This window comes from Stylophora pistillata, chromosome 14 (genome assembly GCF_964205215.1).
Source record: "Stylophora pistillata chromosome 14, jaStyPist1.2, whole genome shotgun sequence".
Classification (NCBI taxonomy): domain Eukaryota; kingdom Metazoa; phylum Cnidaria; class Anthozoa; order Scleractinia; family Pocilloporidae; genus Stylophora; species Stylophora pistillata.
The window spans coordinates 24,469,035-24,490,821 of NC_142532.1; the positions used below are offsets into that span (position 1 = coordinate 24,469,035).

At 36.9% G+C, this 21,787-nt stretch overlaps 2 protein-coding genes and 1 long non-coding RNA gene across 12 annotated transcripts; all 3 read right to left on the reverse strand.

Annotated features, from left to right (window-relative positions):
• Positions 1-183: 183 nt before the first annotated feature.
• LOC148717181 (uncharacterized) lies at positions 184-4,450 on the reverse strand. Its single transcript, XR_015995695.1, has 2 exons — positions 4,253-4,450; positions 184-4,070 (listed from the first exon to the last, which is right to left on the reverse strand). It is a non-coding gene; the product is annotated as an uncharacterized LOC148717181 (long non-coding RNA).
• A 3,514-nt stretch (positions 4,451-7,964) lies between these two features.
• On the reverse strand, positions 7,965-14,360 carry LOC148717182 (uncharacterized). 6 transcript variants are annotated; one of them, XM_088746135.1, is made up of 11 exons: positions 13,601-13,741; positions 12,897-13,077; positions 12,721-12,757; positions 12,196-12,250; positions 11,558-11,762; positions 11,035-11,105; positions 10,884-10,944; positions 10,158-10,321; positions 9,335-9,392; positions 9,036-9,103; positions 7,965-8,477 (listed from the first exon to the last, which is right to left on the reverse strand). In XM_088746135.1, exons 1-4 carry the CDS (start codon positions 13,701-13,703, stop codon positions 12,227-12,229), a joined length of 345 nt encoding a protein of 114 aa, XP_088602261.1. In that variant the 5' UTR covers positions 13,704-13,741; the 3' UTR covers positions 7,965-8,477; positions 9,036-9,103; positions 9,335-9,392; positions 10,158-10,321; positions 10,884-10,944; positions 11,035-11,105; positions 11,558-11,762; positions 12,196-12,226. The 6 variants fall into 6 exon arrangements, with proteins under 6 accessions (XP_088602261.1, XP_088602260.1, XP_088602259.1 ...); XM_088746131.1 differs by lacking the exon at positions 12,196-12,250 and adding an exon at positions 14,233-14,360 and having other exon boundaries at positions 7,970-8,477; positions 13,601-13,755; XM_088746134.1 differs by lacking the exon at positions 12,196-12,250 and having other exon boundaries at positions 7,967-8,477; positions 9,335-9,452.
• LOC148717183 (uncharacterized) lies at positions 14,251-21,762 on the reverse strand. 5 transcript variants are annotated; one of them, XM_088746126.1, is made up of 9 exons: positions 21,601-21,731; positions 21,379-21,531; positions 20,527-20,720; positions 19,910-20,077; positions 19,503-19,574; positions 19,055-19,410; positions 18,658-18,734; positions 18,144-18,333; positions 16,740-17,203 (listed from the first exon to the last, which is right to left on the reverse strand). In XM_088746126.1, exons 3-8 carry the CDS (start codon positions 20,717-20,719, stop codon positions 18,234-18,236), a joined length of 966 nt encoding a protein of 321 aa, XP_088602252.1. In that variant the 5' UTR covers position 20,720; positions 21,379-21,531; positions 21,601-21,731; the 3' UTR covers positions 16,740-17,203; positions 18,144-18,233. The 5 variants fall into 5 exon arrangements, with proteins under 5 accessions (XP_088602249.1, XP_088602252.1, XP_088602250.1 ...); XM_088746124.1 differs by having other exon boundaries at positions 21,379-21,433; positions 21,601-21,702; XM_088746123.1 differs by lacking the exons at positions 16,740-17,203; positions 21,379-21,531 and adding an exon at positions 14,251-14,389 and having other exon boundaries at positions 21,601-21,762.
• Between the last annotated feature and the right edge of the window lie 25 nt (positions 21,763-21,787).

Consider the following 21,787-nt stretch of genomic DNA (forward strand, 5'->3'; position numbering starts at 1 on the left):
AAGATGTCTTTTAGATGTCTTTTAGATAGTTTATATAAACAGATATACATGTATGTTTGCTTTTAGAATTGTGTTGATGCTTTTTATATGCTAAAGTTTGACAAAAAAGTGGCAGCTATAATGGGCCCATTTAGTTGTGTAAAGCTTTGTGTTCGCCACTGTGAAAGGTTATGTTTTACGATCTGCAGTAAAAAATTAATATTTTAATCACACCACAAAAAGTTTGCACCTGCAGGGATTTTTTTCTAGATGTAAAATTAATACATAATGCACCCTTAACCCTTTATTTCCCAAGATTCCTTTAAACTAGTAATTCTCTCTACTTTCCTCTGCATAGATCCTGATGATGTCAGTTTGGAGAATTCATTGTTGGATCAACTATTTATCCCCCAACTGATATTTTCCTTTATTCTCATCACTTCTTGATACTGTATTTATTTGATATTGTAAGGAGAAATTCTCTCTCAGTTACTCGTAAGAATTAAAGGGTTAAAATAACAACCATTTAATTTTGTACTTGAAAATAATTTTGTTTTTATAGAGAATAATTCTGTTCTGCTTGGCTTTGGCCAAAGATTAATCATATAAAAATAATAAATAGTTCTGCAATGATATCTCTGACTGGTAGTTAAAGTAATAATAATTCTTTAGGGGGACACCGCGGAAATACGTTTTTAAGGGCACGATACAGTATTTTACTGGTCAGCGGACACCTCAACGAAACCATGAAATGCCGATAACTTTTGCAATGTTTTTCGCCGTGAGTCAAATCGACAGCGTAAAAAGTCAAAACTTAGAAAGAATACTGTAAACTTAGCTTTGAAACTCGGCTCACCTTTTGAATAGTTCTTAAGCTCAATTATATAATTTGCCAAAGCCGAACTGAAGTTGCACACGATATGAAATTGTTTTTTTCGCTGGCGGCTCCGTGGCAACTAAATTTTGTTTATAAAAGAGCTTATGCACCAACGCTGAAAATGATACGATTTTTGAATGGTTGAAGCGGTGATCCGAGGACGCTGCACCATCAGGTTTGTAAAGCAGTGGCTTGAACCGTATAAATCGGCCTGTAAACGGCATTTCGTTCAGATTCGCCGAAAAGAAGAGAAAACATGCCCGTGTAGCACGGCCACCCTATCCCCACTAGTTACTGTATGTATCATAGTTGGCCAAAAAACCTACAACTGCAACATGCATAGGACTGAAGCCCCCAAAAGTACAAAGACTGGCTCAACTGGAGGAAGAATAAACCGAGGTATGCTTTAAGTACAAAATGTCTCTTATAACCAGGATAATAAAGAAGTTTTTACTTTCCACCTTAGTCTGTAATTTTTTTTTTCTGAGAAGCTGTAATTTTATTTCTGAGCAATAGTTTTACTTTCCCAACAAGTACTTCTCATTACAATTATGAATAATTTGTAGTTTCTTTTTGTTAAGCTGTTTTTCCTCACTAATCATTTTATTTTATTTATTTTTGCTTTTTCTTTTCTTTTTTTACTAACTTAATGCCATCTGCAACTTAAAATGTACTGAGCTAACAATACTTCTGCTTTATTTAGCTCCCTGATTCACAAAGTAACATTAGCACCTTGGTACTACTAGAAAACAAATTTTTAAGAAACAAAACTACTTTAAGGTAAAATAATTATTATAATATAATTCAATCGATGTGAATAAAGCACTGTATTGTATTTTCTCATATTGCAACAGCCTTGAATGAATCAACTATCTTCTAAACTTGATTTCTTATATTCAGAAGCTGCCTGAGTTATAAACAAAGAACTCTTGTTGGGTGTTTATAGAGGTGTAAAGAACATAATGATTATGATGATTAATCTTCCAAATTAGAAATGTCAGAAGTATTTTCTGAAGTCAAACAAATGAAGTTAAAAAATGTTCAGGAGAAAATTGATTAAATTAAGTCAGCTGTTTATTCCCAGTTAACAGTAAGTCATGAGGAGTAACCAAATGCTTGTCCTGTGTACTGCTGTGCCTATCCAGTCAAATAAAAATCAGGGATGGGATATCCCCAAACATGAACAATGATAGCACCATACAGATGTCCTTTTCCCAACTTATTACAGGGAAGGGAAGCAACTAGTTGTAGTCAATAAGAAATTCTCAACTAGTTTCAGCAATATACATATATTTTGCCACATTGAAAAAAAATGGTTACAAGTCAAATAGGAATGTTTCATGATAATGTTCTCAGTGTGGGGATATGATGTATTACTGATGGGGATCATAACTATCCTTACAGTGCTTCAGAGCATGTGATGTATATGATTCCTTAAGCACATGGAAACTACTAAAGCTGTGCAAAGCTAGTCTAAAACAAATGAATTGAAGAAGAGTAGTTGATTATTTGCATAAATTAATGCAATGCACATGCAAGATAGTGGAATATACTTCAGGTAAACATACACGTGCCTGTAAAAGTTTCAAATGACTGAGTTATAAAAATATAATAATCATAATCATAATAAAAAAGTGGGTTTCATTGAAAATGCTTTCGTGTAAAACAAATAGAGCTGTTTGGGAAATTAAAGTAGCAGTTGTAGTAACAGGTACAAGCAAACGTACCAAAGACAAGTAATGGAGATCTTCACTCAATTAATATCAATAAAGACTTAATTCAAGATAAATTGTAAATGAACCAATCATGTTGGACGGTCTCAAATACAAACAAATCACAATTTCTTCGATTTCCACTCACTTTGTAAACATCATCATTATATGAGCTTAAGTCAGGCGTTATTCTGTTCATGAGAGATAACTTGTTGATAAAACTGCAAGCATATGCAATGAACAAATGTTTTCATATTTAATTTGGATACATCTACAAAGTTGAAATGGTAAATTAGCAACCGTAACGATTACAAAAGCTGACGTTTCGAGCGTTACGGATACCCGTTCTTAAATGCACAAAAAATCAGAAAGGTGGAATGGCGAAAAATCAGTCTAGAAAAGTAAAATTCTCAACCAAGCGAATGATTTCCAAATTGAAAAGGCACCGCATGTCGGCGCAAAGTGAGTGTGAATATTTTCACAACTCAATAATTACGTGTATCGCTTCACTTAAAAATCCAACCAGTCTTAATATTCGCTGGAAAATTATCTTACAGACCTAATCTCTTGCTTTGTCTGGAGAACTATTGCTGTTTTTGACGATTCTGAAGGCGAGGGCGACTGACGAACCACGATCGCACTTCGTAACGACGGCCAGCTAAAGTCAGCAAACAGCACAAAACTCTAAACAAAATGATTCCCCTGTACTGCTATTTGTTAAGACGTGGTTTTAGTATTAAAAACCCACTCAAAGGATCAACCATAATAAACAAGGAGAAGTATCATGGATATTTTCCGACCTAAAACCATGCAAAAGGCCGCTGTTTTCATCGAACTCAGTCCACAAAGACTTGGAAGCACTTGGCAGCCTAATGTTGATGACCACTGACCACTGTGACGTCACCAAAACGTATTTCCGCGGTGTCCTCTAGAGGTGACAATGGTCCCAAGTTATACAAATCAGTGCTATCTGGTATGTGTTAAAATTCAATCATGATGCTCTTTGCATAGTAATGTAAAAATAAAAATAAAAAAATGCATGAAAATGAATCAGATGTTGTGATGTAATTGTCAGTAATACGTATCACCTAAAAAAAATTGGTGAGCTGTTTTTGCCCTTGAAGTAATGGAATCTTTTTTCTTTTGGACAATGTTTTTCCACTAGTTTTGCGTTTTGTGCTCTGTTGCACAGTGATGTCCTTCTCAAGGAGCATGCGTTTGGCTAGTGGTTTTGCTACATATTTAATGGCTTTGTTGCCAGTTGAGATGTTCTCTTTGTCATACATAGTTTCAGTTAAAGTTCTTTTCTTGGTGTGACATTTGGATGTATCCTCAACGTAAGATTTATTGCCACATTCCTTACGAGATGTTAAAGTATCATTGCTTATGGCAGCACTCATCAGGTCTCTTTTGTTAGCTGAACTTAGTCCTATCAGAATGTTGAAGGCAGGTTTGGCCCAGCTCATATCGCCACACACTTTTCTATAGCTTTCAAATGGTGTCTACAAGAAAAAGGAAAAAATTAATATAAGCTTTTCTAAGATGCACCTTGAGGAAACATAACATATAATTTGCTGGTGCATTTATTAAGATAACCCTCTTTGAACAAAATAATAAAATAAAAAGTGTCTTTACTTAGATTTCACCTTGATTAAATTCACTGGACGGTTTACCAGTATCTTACCTTTTCAGGTTTGTGTTTTGGTGGCTGATCCTTGTGTGGTGTGACAGCTCCTTCTGAAGACTCCGAATCAGGTGTTCTAGCAAGAAAAAATTAATCATGTCACTTAAAACTTCTCTTAGGACAATAAAAATTTACTTAGAATTGTACCTCACAGGCAAAACTGGGGCTGCATACAACTTGCCAAGGTTTTCTTGATGCAGAAAAAAAAAAATAAAAAATAATATTAAAATTTATAGTGCGCAAATTCCATAAAATGTTCAAATGCGCATTACAAGATTAAAAATTACCATTAAAATAGACTTACAATAATTTTAAGAAACAATTAAAAGTAAACTTAGAATGGCTAAAAAAGCTATAAAAATGCACTACGAAAAAGGTGAGTCTTAAGTTTAGCTTTAAAAATATTTACTGATCCTGCGCTCCTAATATCCAGCGGTAGTTCGTTCCATAGTTTCGGAGCAGCACAGGTAAAGGAACGGTCCCCCAGTGTAGCTTTCGATTTAAATGATGGATGGCTAAGTAAAAGCTTATCGCTGGAATTTCTTAAATTATATTTGGAGGGGGGTCTAAGGGAAATAAGAGAGGATAGATAAGAAGGGGCTAAAAAATTAAGAATCTTAAAAGTAATTAACAATATTTTAAACTCAATTCTATATCTAATTGGTAACCAGTGTAACTTAAAAATTAAGGGCGTAATATGACAAAATTTCTGTTCTTTAAGAATAAGTCTGGCACAAGCATTCTGTACTTGTTGCAGCTTATTCAACAAGCAGTCCGGTAGTCCATATAATAGGCCATTACAATAGTCCAGGCGGCTCGTTATGAATGCATGGACAAGAGTTTCAGTTGACTGCTGTGAAAGGTACTTTCTGATCCGACGAATATTATAAAGGTAGTAAAATGAAGAGGCACAAATTTTCGTGATGTGTGTTGCCATGGAGAGCCTTGAATCAAACCAGGAACCAAGATTTCTCGCAATTGGCACGGGGTGTATGTCTGAGTCGCCCACACGTATACTGATATTGTCGAGCTTTCCCAGCTGTTGTGATGTGCCAATGATAAGGAATTCAGTCTTGTCGTCATTTAATTTAAGATCATTGTTTAACATCCAAAGACGAATGTCTCTGATGCAGTCCTCCATACTCCTCACTACAGCAAGTTGTTCAGCTCTGTCGTTGGGACTAAACGAGATGTAAACTTGTGAGTCATCAGCGTAACAATGAATCGTGGGCAAATGATATTCAATGATCTCAAAAAGCTTGCTCGTATACAACGAAAACAATAACGGACCCAGACAGGAACCTTGAGGCACACCGCATTCTAATTTAAAAGGTTCCGATAGCGAATCGTTAATCATGATCCGTTGAGTTCTACCAGACAAATAGGACGTAAACCAGGAGAGGGCTTTCCCCTGTATACCAAATGATGACTCAAGTCGACGTAGCATGGTGTCGTGATCAACTGTGTCGAAGGCAGCACTTAAATCGAGCAGAATAAGTAGAGTAACACGTTGACTGTTCATGTTAAGGAGAATGTCATTCGTAACCTTAAGGAGTGCAGTTTCTGTGCTGTGGTTCTGTCGATAGGCGGATTGAAACACTGGGAACAGATTGTTGCCATTCAGATAATGCTGTAGCTGCTTGGCAACAACAGTCTCAACCAGCTTTGAGATAAATGCCAAATTACTCACGGGTCTGTAGTTCTTAAAAACAAGAGGTAATCCATCCTTCTTCAGCAGCGGCCGTACTAGAGCACTTTTCCAGATGCGTGGAAAATAACCAGAATCAAGCGAAAGATTTATTATTTTCGTGATCGGAGGTAGTAGCACATCGGCAAAGTCAGTAAGAAGCTTGGTTGGAATAGGATCAAGAAGACAAGATTTCTTTGATGAAGCTTTGATTAAATCAAACACCTCTGATTCGGACAGGAGAGTAAATTCTGAAAAACAGGAAGCAGTCACAGTACTGGCAGCGTCAATGGTGACAGGAAGGCGGCTCTGGTTTGCAATAGCAGACTTGATATCAGCAATTTTTTGAGCAAAGAATTTTCCAAAATCATTAGCCAACTGATAATCATTAGTCGACAGTGGGAGGCCAGGACCATTTGATAAATTCAGCAGGGACTTACTTGCTCTAAATAACCTTCTCTGGTCCGTGCTGTTCTCAGTTATGAAGTTTGTATAGTATGCACTACGGGCCTCGTTACTCAAAAACGTCACTCGATTTCTCATTGCGCGATAGGATAGTAAATCGATGTGTGCTTTAGAAGCCCTCCATTTCCTTTCAGCTTTCCTCCGTTGACGTTTAGCCGATATAATTTCATGATTCATCCATGGAACACGAGTTCTAATAGTAACATTCTTTTGCTTAACAGGAGCGTGCCGATCGAGCAGGGAACGCAATGTGTTGTTGAATAAGGCGGCAAGCTCGTCAGGATCTTCAGTATCTGTTTGAAGAAGCTCGCTGTTACAGATTTCATCCGCAAAAGCAGACTTATCAATTGATCGCAGCTTCCTAAATGAGACACGCCCAACTTTGAGAGGTGGTCGAGGTGTTTTCAATTTGAAAAGTAACGCTAGATGATCCGAAAATAGAATGTCAGGCGATGGTCGACCGCTAATAAGGTTGTCTGACGTTCGAGTAATTACCAGATCTAGTGTATGACCAAGTTCATGCGTTGGTTCTGTCACATGTTGAGTTAAAGACATTGACTCCAATAAATCCAAAAAGCGACAAGCAGCTGAATCATTGTGATCATCAACATGGATGTTAAAATCGCCAGTTAAACACAGGACGTCGTTAGATAGGATAACAGATTCAAGGTACTCTGAAAATTCGTCAATAAAGCTGTTTACAGTCACAGGATGATTAACAGAGTACGGCGGTCGATAGATGATTGCCAGTCGAAAGCGTAGGGAGCCAGTGCAGACAAGGTATTCAGAAGATTCAAAGGAAATCCTTGAAACAGTTTCGAGCTTGGAAACATTGATGTTATCTCTGAACAAGAGGGCCGTACCTCCACCTCTACGATCACCCCTAGGGCAGTGTAACAGTTTAGAGCCAGCAGGAGTTATCTCGTAGCACACAGCAGAGTCGTTGTCTGATAACCAAGTTTCAGTTATTGCAACTAGGTCAGCTTTGCATTCGTCGACATAATCAACAAACAGTGCAGATTTGTTTGAAATAGAACGAGCATTTAACGTGCACATGGTCAGCTGAGTGTTCGATGTACTCAAATGGAGATCAGATACGCGGTTTACCTGCACAACGTTGGAGCGGTGGCTATGATGATGGCTTCGATGTTTAACTGCTCGACGATTTGTTGTAAAAGACGTAATTGGTGGACCAGGGTTCGGGCTGATGTCGCCACTAGTTGTTAAGCGAAGACTCGTTAGGTTAAAGGAAGAAACAGAGTTCGGAGTATGAGATATCCGAGCAGTGAAGTAGCGATGTGATCTTGTTGAAGATGAAAATCCAAGATGGCGGAACAAACGCATCGACGACGAGCAACTTGCACGGTATAAATCCACTTCATTAGTGGTCTTTGTAACTCCAGAATCATCAAGGGCATAAGATGGACAGAAAATGAGCGTATTTAGATAAATTAAAGAGCGACTTAAACAACAGAACAGATATAGATAAGTGGCTATGGCGGAGCAGAGAAAATTACGACTGACCGCCATTGCGCCGCTGACCAAGAAATTACTACCTACTGATTTATTCTGTTAAAGTGGAGAGACAAATTGTCTCTCCACTTGGTGCCAGGAAAATTTCTTGCTAGGAAGACGAGAGAGTGACAACATCTGCACCAGTGCCAGCTGGTCTACTACTAAGCTAGCTTAGAGCTTGCCATGCGATGTCTAAAAGTCCCAGAGTTTTTCAATACTGTTCCACCTTACCTGAACTGACTAAGTGTAGATTGTAATTTTGATTTTCCATGAGGTATTTCTGGTGTCATCAGAGCACACCTCAAGTCCCTTGTGTCATATTCTTGGAGACAACTTTTCTAGTCGTGCTCATCTAATACAGCCTGAATCAGGAAATACACATTCATTCCTGCCATGGATGACTTTGCTTGGCCACCATCACATATTTTGCAGCTTAGTTGTTCCACCTTTTCTTTCAGAGATTCCACAGTTTTGGCAATACTTTCATTTGTAAAAACCTTTTCTTTGGATTTAATAATGCTCACTTTGAGCATGTTCATGATTCTTAAGACAGCAGTTCTGAAAGATAAGCAGACAACTTATTTTCACAGGGTTTATTCAAACATGCCAATCACTTCGGACAATCTCACCACTCAGTCAACTGTATTTAATATTTTTACTGCAGTACTGTGACAATCCTTTTAACTGGTTAGACTCCTTTGTGCATGCTTTTCTTTCGGAAGTACCCCATCCAATGAAAGGTGCTCAACAAAATAATAGGATTTTTCCCATGATTAGCTTGTAAAACAACCTTAATCTGACTGGGATGCATTCAAGATCTAGGCAAGGGGCCGGTTCGTTGATTGTCCAAGGGCATGCTCCCCCAGGAGATTTTCAAAATGAGGTCTTCGGAAACATGATTTCCAGCATTTTGAGGGACAATTTAGAGGGTTGGACTGAACCACCCAAACCACCCCTGGGTCCGCCTCAGAATCTAGATGCAACAGTTTTCTAATTTTTATCACTGAGAGTTTGGTGGAAGAACAAAATTGATCTTGGTTTTAAAACCTTCCTTTGCAGAAATGATCATGTTCTTAAATTAAAATAGTGTACAATATGTATCTACAGCTATCTTACTTTGCATCTGCTGTATCTTCACAGACAGTTTGTAACTTTTGGAAAAAGGTCACAAACTCTCCAAGACCCTGTAAAAATCAAATTGTTGAAAACCACAGATGAAGGAAGTTATTAAACATTAGCCATGAGTATGGGACAGAAAAGTCTACACCAACTCGGCTGCAAAGAACTCTTTGGCTTAGTAAAGATTCTCTCTTGTGGTAAAATGACCTGACACCTACTAACAGCTGAAATATATTTATAAAAATTCTATTTGGTACACTAAAGGGAATAATAAATTTTGATATACTGATATATACCTTAGTTAATGGGAGAAGTGGGTTGTCATCAATTGGTGCATAACTCTTTCCACCCAATCTATTGAGAAGCAAGGCAGGATCAGCCACAGATAGGAGGTATACATTGTCACAGCAACTTCTTGGAATGAGGAAATTGGTTTAGAAAGTATCTAAGAACTCCAGGAATATGGATTGAAAGATTACAGCTTTTGCTTTGTTACCTGTCCTCAATGATGACATAAACTGATGATGATGAATGCAATGATATACATGTATGCAAGAATATCAACATCATGATTTAAATGCTTGAAAAATAACTGAGCTGCCACCTCTTGTTTCACCCTCCAGACTCTTTCAACACGCCAGAATTGCTTCTCAAACACCAAGGGATAATTTTGCAAATGAATTGAAAATTTTGACCCTTACAATTGCAACACTCTTAGTCTAATAGTGATTGATTCCACTCTTTGAAAACACTTTGCTAATGTATAGCCCACACCCTCTTTAACTTCTGTGTCTATTTAAAAGTGGCTTAGCCAGAAATATTTTATGCATGTGTGGTCTTCACAGCAATTATTTTGATAACTGTCATTTGCTGATAGCAGTTCATAATTGCAGAATTTTCATGATAATATTCACTGTAAAAAAAATTGCAGGGGTTTCATCTAAGTTTTTAGCAAGGGAGCAACTGGTTTTCATAGGCAGGCAAAACTCTTTGGACTTAACTTCTTTATGAGATAAACTTTCTTCTATATGGTCAAATCAGGTGGGCAAAAACTTCCTTAAAACCAGTCAATTTGCTCAGTGCCCAGTCCTTAATGAAACACCTGAAATTGAGTGGTACCTGAAACATAGGCATGTTTTTTTCCCCTGCAACTTTCCTCAATACTGTAAATTGTTTATGAGCCAAGTCCGTGCGAGGGATATGGATGGCCTGAGACAAAGCTAGTTCATCTCTCGAATTCACTAGAAGCCTGAGGTAACTCAATAAACTTTCAGCAATTGATCCTGTTTTCAAAACAACATGTACAAGATTAACAAATCAACAGATCACTTGCTAAGTCAAGACCACGCCTAACTTACCCTGCGAGCAGAGCCTTTTTAACCTGTCCTCGAATCGATTAAAAAGAAGAAAAGAAGAAGAAAAGAAGAAGAAAAGTAGAAAAGGCTCTGCTCACAGGGTATGCCTAGCTTCACACTAGTTCATATTTTTTTTTCATTTATTTATTATTATTTCGATTTATTTTGATTTATTACAGATTCCAACAATTAAGAGGCTCTTCTTCTGTAACAATACTAATCTAATCTAAGTATATATACATATATATGTAGTAACTAATTAAAAGTATAATAACAATAATAAAATTAATCAATGTAACTTATCGTGAGATATTAAAATATACAATACACATTATGTGGATTAAAGACCAATATTTAGCAAACAAATGTTTCTTAGCACTATGGCAAAAAACATTATGTTCTAAAACGTTTCTTGTTGCTAGCTAGAGCTAGCATACATTTAATGGCTGATTACTAAACAAATGTAAGACCTAAAAAGGCTGGCTCTTACTTTTCCAAGAGTTAGGATTACAGGATGACGAGGAATGTTTTCTGCAGAGTGACCTCCAGACCTGAGAAGGAATTTTGTTGTCATCAATAATTTTTCGAGAGTGCAAGTAATGAAGGTAAGAAAAAAAATTAACCTGTATGTTCCCTCGAACCTGTTTATGCAGCTTTTCTTGTCTGTATCTTCAAATAGCTTGTCAGTGAGGTTCTGAACTTCATCAAGTAGCTGAAACATGCAATGTGAGAGATCATGAAATGAGAGATGATTACTTAAGGACCAAGGATGAGGAAACTCCCTTTGTCTCTAGTAGCTAAGACTAAACACATTCTCCTGTCAGGCAATTGATGATGATAAACCAATAGAGTGCAATTTTATCAAACACCAAATAATCAAAACAGCTTATTGCAATACAGGTTGAGAAGAAAAAAACCAGAGGGTCAAATGATGTGGTCTTGTAACAAAAAGTTTTTAACAAAGTCATTTTGCTTAAAGAATTAGGTTAAATTAGTGACAATTACATTTTGCTAGAAAAAATATTCTCCTGTTATAAGAGTCACATTGTTCTACAAACCAATCCTGAGAAAGTTGAACAGTTAAGTTACACTTTCTTTGAAGCTGGTTTGGCTGCATAACACAGCTGAAAGCTCGCTATTGCTTGTAAAATGACTATAATGTACCTTTAGGCATGTTCTGCAATAGGGAAATTCCTTCAGGAGTGAAGAGACCTTGTTTGTATCTCTCAGTTGCACACAAGGAAAACTTCATGATGTTTCAAGTCTTGACCAGGGCAGCCAGTTTTTGGTGAGCAGTATTAGTTGAAGAGTCATCAAGTGACAAGGAGGAAAGACGTTCTGCAAGCTTCACCAGATCTCCTTTGTTTTCCTAACAGACAAAAAGGAAATAACAAAATAAAGAGAAATCTACTTGTAGATTTATCAAGTTCCCTGCTCTGGCATCCTATGTTCTAGTTCCCTGTTATGACATCCCATGTCTTACAGTAGTTCCCTGTTCTGGCTTCCATGTTCTAGTTCCCTGTTCTGTAATCCCCTGTTCTGGCAGCCATGTTCTAGTTCCTTGTTCTGGCATCAAAGGTTCTAGTTCCTTTTGTTTTTGCATCCCATATAAAGGAGCAGATAAACTTTGAGTCACTTAGTGCCACAGTAATTGGGGATACCAGTAAACATGGACAGTTGTGTGCCATGTCTAAGAGGTAAAAGCATCCAACTGGTTTTCACAAGGTCACGAAAAATCTCTCTCTTTTGTATACATAACAAATAGAAGTCTATCAAATGCAACAGTAGCTACAAGTACTTACAAGGAAAGGTGTTATCATATATACCAAAGGTTTAGAAAAATCCTTTGCTATTCTCCTAAAATAACAAAACCACAGGGATTCAATTGAAACTATCCCTGGTCACTAGTCAGTGAGGTCATCTTTAATTAATTTGAGTTGAAACTTCAACTTAAATTAACAAAAAGGATGTAAACTTTGCCATTATCTTTGTAGTCTAGATGAGTGTTCTACAAACTAGTTCCAAATTAATCTTTAGAGGTAAACAATTCCCCTTTGGCATCTTTACTATAGCTAAGATATCTTGCTCTATGGGGACATAAGAAGTTGAAATGAAATTTGTCGTATACATTTGCCGTAATTGCAAAAAAAAAAAAAAAAAGCAAAAAATTTGAAAAATAACTGTTTTGCTGGTTTGGACAAGGCAAATTTACCAATTACCAGTAGATTAATTCAATGTTGAATTCACATCAGGGGAATAAAACAAAAGAAATTAACCCTTCATTTTCAGCACAACTTCATGTTCAACAAACAATTTTAAGATCTTACTTTATTCCCTTTCCTGTTCTGGTAACAGCTTGATTGTCTAAGAGTAACAGACAAGGACAGTTAATGTTATCCTCAAAATTCTCTCATCTAAAATTTTGGATTGATGCTCCTTGACTTTTTGATCTAGTGTGGGTCCAAAAGTTTAACAGAGCTTTTACTAAACATTCATAAATCACCTGTATGGTAGGCAAAATTGCCTTGCTAGTGCAACACCATCCACAAACTGCCTCAAAGCTTCCCTCACAGCTCCCTGATGAGCATACAGCTGACCAACTTGTAACAGGGATGAGAGCAAGTCATTTAGGATTGACAAACTAGAAAGGTTTTGGCCAGAACTTTCTGATGTGGCTAGCAAATCTGCACAAACAAAAGGAATAGATGCCAAAATATGTGATTAAAAGTTTAATAATAAAACAGAAGAAAACTCTCCCATGTTTCAGGCCAGTTTGATTGCACTTTTCTCTATATTTTAATCAGGATAATAACACATCCAATTACAAGCACAACTCTATCTCAAAGCCTGAATTAGGATTGCAAGGTATTGCCAACCACATGATTTAGGTATATATTATCAGGGGCTTCATTAATGTTTTCTGCAGGAGGGAAACTGGTTTTCACAGGCGGGCAAAACTCTTTGAACTGAACTTCTTCACAAGATAAACTTTCCTCCAGACCGTCAAATCAGGTGGGCAAAACCGTCCTCACAACTGGTCAATTTGCCCGGTGCCTGGCCCTTAATGAAACCCCTGTATTATCCCAGTCATCAGGACACATTGTCCCTAGTAGAAGCTCATAGAAATCAGGGGCACTACTTTGCAAGCAGGGCTCTGCAGAATTGTGTCAAGAATAAAAGGAAACAAAAATTCCTCAATCACCTTACCCAACAAATTTTCCTTTTGCTTGTGTATCTGTTTGCCAGTACAAAACGCATCTAAACCAAAGATTTCTTCAGCCATTTGTGTAAGTTTATGAAGTACATCCATAGCCCATTCCAGGAGTCAGTGAACCGAGTAGAGGATCTTAACGATGATAATACTAAAAAAAATAACTGTCACCTGGGAATTACTCATAAACTCATGAATTGATTCACTGATCAAAAATTATCTGGTTGAACAGACTGTTTTGTTGGTACTAAGTCGGCCTAAATTTTCACAGGTCACTTGGCGACGGTTTATGAAAACAATGAAATAAAAAATCAATATTGGGGAGCTGGGATTGGGCGGTGGTGAGGTCACTCGCCTCCCATTAGTTCAATTCTTGGACCTGGTGTCACATGTGGGTTGAGTTTGTTGTTAGTTTTCTTCCTTGCTCCAAGGATCTTTCTAGGGGTCTCCAAAAACAAACACTCCAAATTCCAATTAGACCTAGTATCAGTGGACAAGAAGAGCCATCTTATGGAATATCCACTGCTAAATTCCCATTTCCATTATGAAAAAGTTACTGAATAACTGTGGAGAAGAGTAGATCTAAGTTTTGGAAAGAGGAATTTCCAAAGAAGAAGAGTGAACTTACCAACTATTATCTTAAATTTGTTGATTGTGGGTGGGAGCATTGCATATTCACAGCAAATTGATTTCCATCTGGCTTTCAACAGGTGGGACTTGTAACTCTTGTGTGTGAAGACTTCACTCTGCAGTGCTTCCTTCAGGGAGACCTCCCCTTCCGAATACTAAACATTAATCAATGAAAACCACGACTGACACACACATCACAAACTAAACAATCCCGTGTTTACCCGTACTGCCTATTATAGACCTGTTTAATTGGTATTTCCTCCTATACCATATATTGTATAATAATATACATGAAAAAATTTCTCAGTTCTGATTGGTTAAGATGAATGCAGTTTCAGTTAATTCAGTGCAGAAGAGAGTTAATTCAGTACAGAAGAGGGTTAATTCAGTGCAAAGAAAGAAACAAAACCAGACATTCTGATTGGTCAGAGTAATTGGTCAATGTCAAGGTCAATGTCACTTGCAGGATTTGAATGAATTATTTTTGCACGTGATGCATGCGCTTTTCTTCTGCGTAGTTATGAGAAGCTACCTCGTATTTTTTCATGTATATTATTAATACATAATCACATGATTTTCTCATGCAATTTGGAATAAATAGTCACTTGTAAATGTTTTTATATATACTTTATAATAGTGCTGTGTATGTTCTACTGGTTTTGTCAATTTGTAATTAATATATTAGGGCCATTAACAGACTTCCTGTTAATACTCCAACAACTTTTTAAAGGTCACTTGGGGCCTTATTCCAACCGGTAACCCCCTTTAACTTATTACACTAACATCATACAACTGAATAAGAGTTGTGCTTTAGTTCAATGTTATTTGCGCAATGATATTTAACATACTTCTGTTAATTCTTAAAACAGATTTTGCAAAGGTTGCAAAACTTGGGGACGTAAAGCCTGTAACTAAATCTGAGCTTAGGCAAGCCCTAAGATGTAAAGTAAATTCCCTGAAATTTAATTCATCCAAGCCTGGATATTTCGTAGGTAAGCTATAAGTAAATTTACATGTGGCTAAATAGTACATACCTAGACATAGTAATATGACCCTGTTGCAAGCATGCACCATTGAAATCAAATATAGTGACCCCTTAACTAAGGTATTCCCCCTATGGGAGGTTTAATATTTGGAAACTAAGAGGTATTGGGACTATTAAAAACTTTTGTATTGCAGGTTAGTGTCCACTTGCAGGATTGTCCATTAGTGGAGGTTACTCTACACATGTAGTGAAAATTGTATCCAAATCATCTTTTTATACCCAGATCACAAGTCATCATGTTGGCCTAAGTTATGTGCAAGTATTGAATACCCTAAGTTTTTACAGAAGCAAAATAGGAATGTGGTGAAAGCACTCCTTTCGGTGATGCAGTGTTGCATCATTCAAACAATCTCAATCTTAAAAATCAAACAGCAAAACAATGTTCACAACCGTAATAAATGTATTGGTGTGTAAAATATTGCATGTGTGTTTATAAATTTATGCTCCTTTTATTTCAGAGTACAGGAAAATGTACACCGGCCCCAAAAAGGCAAAGAATGGGCAACGAGAGAATTAAGGCCACTGCAGCTAGTTAACTGCCTAATTAAGAGTTTTTTATTATGTTACTTTTTATTATATCATTTTTAATCACTTTTGCTTTACATAAGGATTGAAAAAATAAAACAGAGCTATTAACTTAAAGACAGTCTCTGTGAGAGTAAAATTTATGTTCGATCTCCATAATAATATTTATCTCAAAAACCATCCTTTCATGTTTGGGCATACATGCCATTGTAAAATGCTACAATTTAAGCAAACAAACTGTCAATTAAAGTCTGTATATAATTTAAACTATGATGTTACCTGTTTTGAAACTAATTTGTACCTAATGTAATTTAATATGGGGTTCTATGAACTGGCAGTACTATTTACCTGACACTGGCATTTATTAAACAGATTTAAAATAAACACCTATTTTTAAACTATTTCATCCCTGTTTTATGTCTATTTTAAGGCTATTTTCAGCCTACTGCCCAAGGCCTTTCTTATTTACCCCAATTTTATTCCTCGTTTATAACTATTTTAAGACTATTTTCAGCCTATTTTATTTTTAGCTTGTCTTATTCACACTATTTTAATACTGTTTTCTCACCAACTTCCATACACATCTAAGGCTATTTTTAGGCTATTTTAGAGCTATTTTAAAGCTAATTTACAAACATTTTTTTCTGTAGATCATGCATGCATGGACTATATTTTTTAACTGTTTTTTGTTTCAAAATGATACGTTTAAAATAGCTAAAGAATTGCTTTAAAATAGTCCATAAAATAGGGGGAAAAATACATAAAAGATAGGAATAAAAGAGTATAAAATAGGTTTTAAAATAGACCAGATTTTCGTGAGGGCAGTACCACGAATGATGTCAAATGTGGGAATTCCAAATGCCCAGGATAAACCAAGAACTCCCTCAATATCATAACTCTGGGGAGATAAAGGAGAATGAAAAAAACACTCAAGATGAGAAAGAAACCTTTCCCTCAGTAATATTAGGGTGTACATGAAAATTCAATATACAATTTTTCATGTTCATCAACATTTGACAACATGGTGCAGTTGACTCTTATATGCTGCAAATATCAATCACCAGCAAATTGTAGTCAACTACAGTCTGATGAAGTTAAAGAAGTCAGTTTTTAAACAAAATATGAACTTCAGAGTTTCTCTGTTCATGAAAATGACTAAAGAGACTAGTCCCATCAACTTCAAGGAAAGTAATATGAGAGATTGCACATGTCTTCCTGAGATCAGTTGGAAGTTGCTCATACGTGTCAAATTTTCTACTTGTATGGACCCCCTTGAATGAGCACTTTTGCTTGAAGACATAACTGCAACGGAGTCTCTTAGCGAGTCCTAAGCCGCGTGTCGCTCTATAGATCATAAGATGTGATTGGCCATTATATCACATTACGTCAGAGGACATATCTACAACAAGAAGACATTTACCACTTTTAGCAGGTTCAAAACCATTTATTCCTGAGTGACGAAGAATCTTTCATATCACTGAAAAACTTGCGACCGAGACGTAAGAAAAGGATTAGGTCCCAGCGCTCTTACAACATTCAAGATGGCGGCTGGAGGGCCAATCTCCGATGCTGTGATTGCGGCAATGAGTAAGTTTTCTTGGGAAACATTCCAGTTATCTTTATAATGAAATGTCTATTAAGGCATTTCTGTATCCTTCCTATGTGATCATGTAACATCATATCTCGTGATATAAGTGTGGCTACCCCCGATGGGCACTAGCTGTAAAAAAAAAAACTTTCATGGATACGAAAGATTTCCCAGAACTTTTCATGCTTTGTGAGTATCATCAACAAGTATCTCAAGTCTCGTGCATTAAGCGTGACACTCACGCAAAATATACGCCCTGACGCGTACGCTGGAACTATCTTTCTCACATATTTCAGGTTTTTTGGTAAACTGTTGATTTTGAGAAAGCTAATTGTCGGTCATAGTACCAGTAAAATTAATTATCCTTCTAAATTCAATTTACACCTTGTTCGCTTTCTTCTCGCTTTGAACACTTTCCAACAGTGGAAATTGAAACTCAGAATAAAGGAATGCATCACTTTGCTGGTTCTTTCTCAATTTTCTGGAGGAACATGCCCTCATACACCCCCTCCCTCAATTAGGTTTCATATCTCCTTGGGAAATAATTTTTTGGAAGACCTCCTACCCTTACTGAGAATTCCAGTTAAGCTTGATACTGTATATTTCTTTATGTTTAGGCCTTGCATAACCCCCCATTCCCCTGGAAATTTCAATCTCCTCTGTCGGGGAGTATGAAGATTTTGAGAAACTGCACATGGAGTATTATCCGAAGTATATAGTAACCATGAAAAGTAAATGTTGCTACACTTACCAACACAAGCCTCTATGACATCTTTGTCAAGTTCCTTGAAGGTCTTTGACAAAAGCTCTTCTCTGTTGTAAAATCCACACAGCAGTGACCTCACCAACACAGTCCTGGATTTATTTTCAGCATCTTTAATAGCTGCACCCAATTTGTTAGGGCACATCCAGATGCCTGATCCACTGATAAGTTCTGTAAGCTAACAAAAAAATGTTTTCAAAATTACTTTTTTTGTAATGTTTCTAGGAATTTTGAAAAAAAGGTTAAATATATATAGCAAAGTATACATAAATAGATATATAAAACACGAGGAAGGGGTGTACTAGTTGCAGTTAAAAAATTGGCTGAAAAAAGGACTTAGACTGATTGAACTATGTCAATTCCTGCCTCTTGATTCCTGTCTATAGAAAGGTAAGTGCATGTAATTGTAGTAGACACTCTGTTTACTGCATATTTGTGTGTGTATATATATAAATATATATGTAATATATGCAATATTAAACAAAACATCTCATATGCATACTCCATCAGCTGTTCCTTTTTCCTTCGAAATTTTTCTGTGGGAATTGATTCCTGCACACATGCTTTCTTTTGATTTACCTGTAAATTTAATAACTGGTGTTAGACAAGTATTAGCATGATGGATATAAAATTAATGAGACAACAAGTTTATATTGAACAAAACAATGGGTTTTTTAATCTATCAGTCTTAAAATATTCAGATGAGAAACAATGTTCTTGTTATATGAGCTTTTGATTTGACTCTATGATTAAATTGTTCAAAATGCAAACCCATGATCCCCATTATTCGTAAATGGAGATGGCAATTAACTTACAATGTTACTGTTAATTAATAGTGTATTAACACTGCTGCCTAAATGTAGTTGTTACTTACAGAGCTCTTCTTTCAACATATGTACCTCTTCTTTAAGATGGATTATTTCATTATCTTTCTTTTGTTTTTCTTCTTTGCACAAGACATTGACACACTTGAGTGGTGGACGTATGGTTTTTGGCCTTTTCCCTCCAAAGTGGGGGTGCTGTAGTGGGTTTGTCTGATTTGGGGTAGAGGTTACCCTTAATGAGTCATCATCTGACCAATCAGACTCAGACAAGCCATCCACAATATGCTCTTCATTCACTCTTTCGGTACTGCTTTCTGGTGTCGCCACTAGAATGGACTCCTCGATATCATTTAGCTTATGACAAAGAAGTGACAGCTCTTGCTTTTTCTCCTCTGCAGTCTTGCGCTTTTTGGCGGGTGTGGTTTTCTTGGCTGGAAAATTGACGTGGAAGGATTAGTTAGGATTTTAGAACATTAAAATTACATTAACTATAGCACACAAATGATAAAGCATAAACACAAACCTTGTTTCTCTGATTTCCTCCTTTCTCTCTTGTGTTTTCCACTTTGTGGGGTGGTCTCAGCTGATGCATGTTCTGTTCTCAAGAGAAAATTGTTGCTTTGATGAGTGCAAAATAAATGTCAGTCATTCTCCACAAAGAAATATATGTTATTGTAATGTGGCTTTCAAGGTTGCAACAGGTTTAAAGTAGCATGTTTAAACTACTGTCTGACATACATGTACACTGATGTAGCCTAATCTCTGGTTTTAGAAATGATCAATTGCTTCTCTGTTGCACAACAGTTTGCAGGCACTTTCCTTGAATAGCTCATAATTACTGTATTTTATCATTTTGACCATATGAGTAATGGCCACGTGAGTAATGCCACATCCCACAATTACAGTAAAAGGTCAAAATTCAATTTTTACCTGCACTTGAATCCTCTAGCTGATCAGTTGTTGAAACATCATAATCAGCAAACAGCTTCCTATTGGCTCTCCTCTTCCTTTTAGAGCATCCAGTGCTCTGCATTTCTGCACTGACTGATTGGTCAGAGGTTATGCTCTTGCAGGTTTTATCTGCTTCACCCTTACTACCTTTTTAAAGATCAGTACAAAAAAAGCCTTCACAATGGGCAGTATATGCTTTGCCAGAACACTACAAACGTGTAAACATGACGTATAAAACGGCAATTTTACGTTTTCCCAAATTGGTAGAAGCTTGAACGCTTTGCATGAATCGTTTTTGAAATTAGCGTGGCATGAGAAGGCCAAGAAGGACATTAAGGGAGCAATGCTGTTAGATATTTATTTAAGAAATGGAAAGTTCAATCTAAAAAAGATGGTTGCCTAGTTGATTGGTATATGGATAATAATTAAGTTAGCTTATTTTTTTAAGACGGCCGGCTCGATGAAACTTTGGTAAAACCTTTCGCTGACCACTCTACCTTGCTTTCAGCAAACGCTGTTTTAAAGGGTCTGACCTGGAGAGTAACCGTTTCTATAGCGAGTTTTTGCGATCGTGCGAGATTGCTATATACACTTACCATGAACAGATAAAATTTTTCCCATCCAGAGGTCATTCTTGTACTGCATTGAGTCTTCCGTTCCAATTTGAGCCGATCCTCTAAAAATCAACTTCTTCAATGAAATCGCCTCCACCAGTTCATTTTCGAAAGCCTCCCCTCCTTTACTTTTCCAACCAACTACAACTTGGCTTGCCGACTTTGATGATGACATACTGAGCCGTGCAAAAGAAATCAACATATACGTTCCACTATAACCATCATGCAAACTAAATACACATAATATTTTGGACAACCTTCTGTCAAACGTAAATTGTGACAACTTATTTCGCTCTTTCGTGACGCCTTTTCGCACCTCGTGAGATATCTGACAAATCTTTGATCATAATTAAACTTGATTCATCGCTGTTTATGCTCCAAAGCTAAACCTATCTCAGCTGAGCAATGCACCAGCTTGAAACTGCGGTCGATTCAAACAATTCTCTCATTCGAACTTGACAGCTTGCAGCTTTTTCATCAAACAGATTCTCGAGTACGTACGTGTTATTTTTCTCAACTGCTCGGTAATCAAGAAAATCGATCAACCGCTCTCAACAGAACGTTTACAACGTGCATAAATCCGTGCCATGTGATCATGAGAGAACTTTATCTTAGCACGATAAGTAAAATCAGCATTGCTGGTGGGGTTGTTCTTGATATCAACTATAACGATAAGATCTGCTACAGAATACTTGGTCAGTTTTTGATGAAATCACCACTGGAAGCGAAACATCGTGCGGGCTACAAGCCTTTAAGCCAGCAGACATTATCTAATCGCGGAGTTCCAAAATCTCCAAAGTATCATTGATATCAGGGCCTTAACTACTAACAAACCTCGATCATATCTTTCGCTTTCGTTGTTTATAGTCATCATAAACACTCCTTATACCTAGGAAGAGAACCCAACCATGGACCGATTGCCTCAGTAATAAGTTTTTCATGGACATTAATTGCCTCATGCAATCATGTGTTTTTCTGGCTACGGCCCTGAAAATATTAAGCATTAAAAATCATTGAATCATAGCAATACTTTTAAGGATTAAAATACGCGCTTACCTGATACTTAGTACACTTGGAAGGTTGACGTTGATCAAAATGAAGACAGAAGAATGAGAATATTCAGTTAAGCCGTTGGACTCGAGAACTTGATTACTAAGGCTAATCTTTCTTGTTTGACCGCATGTTACCTGCGTTTTGAGCATGGCGTCAGCATATTGGCATTGTTCTCTTCCCGCCACAAATT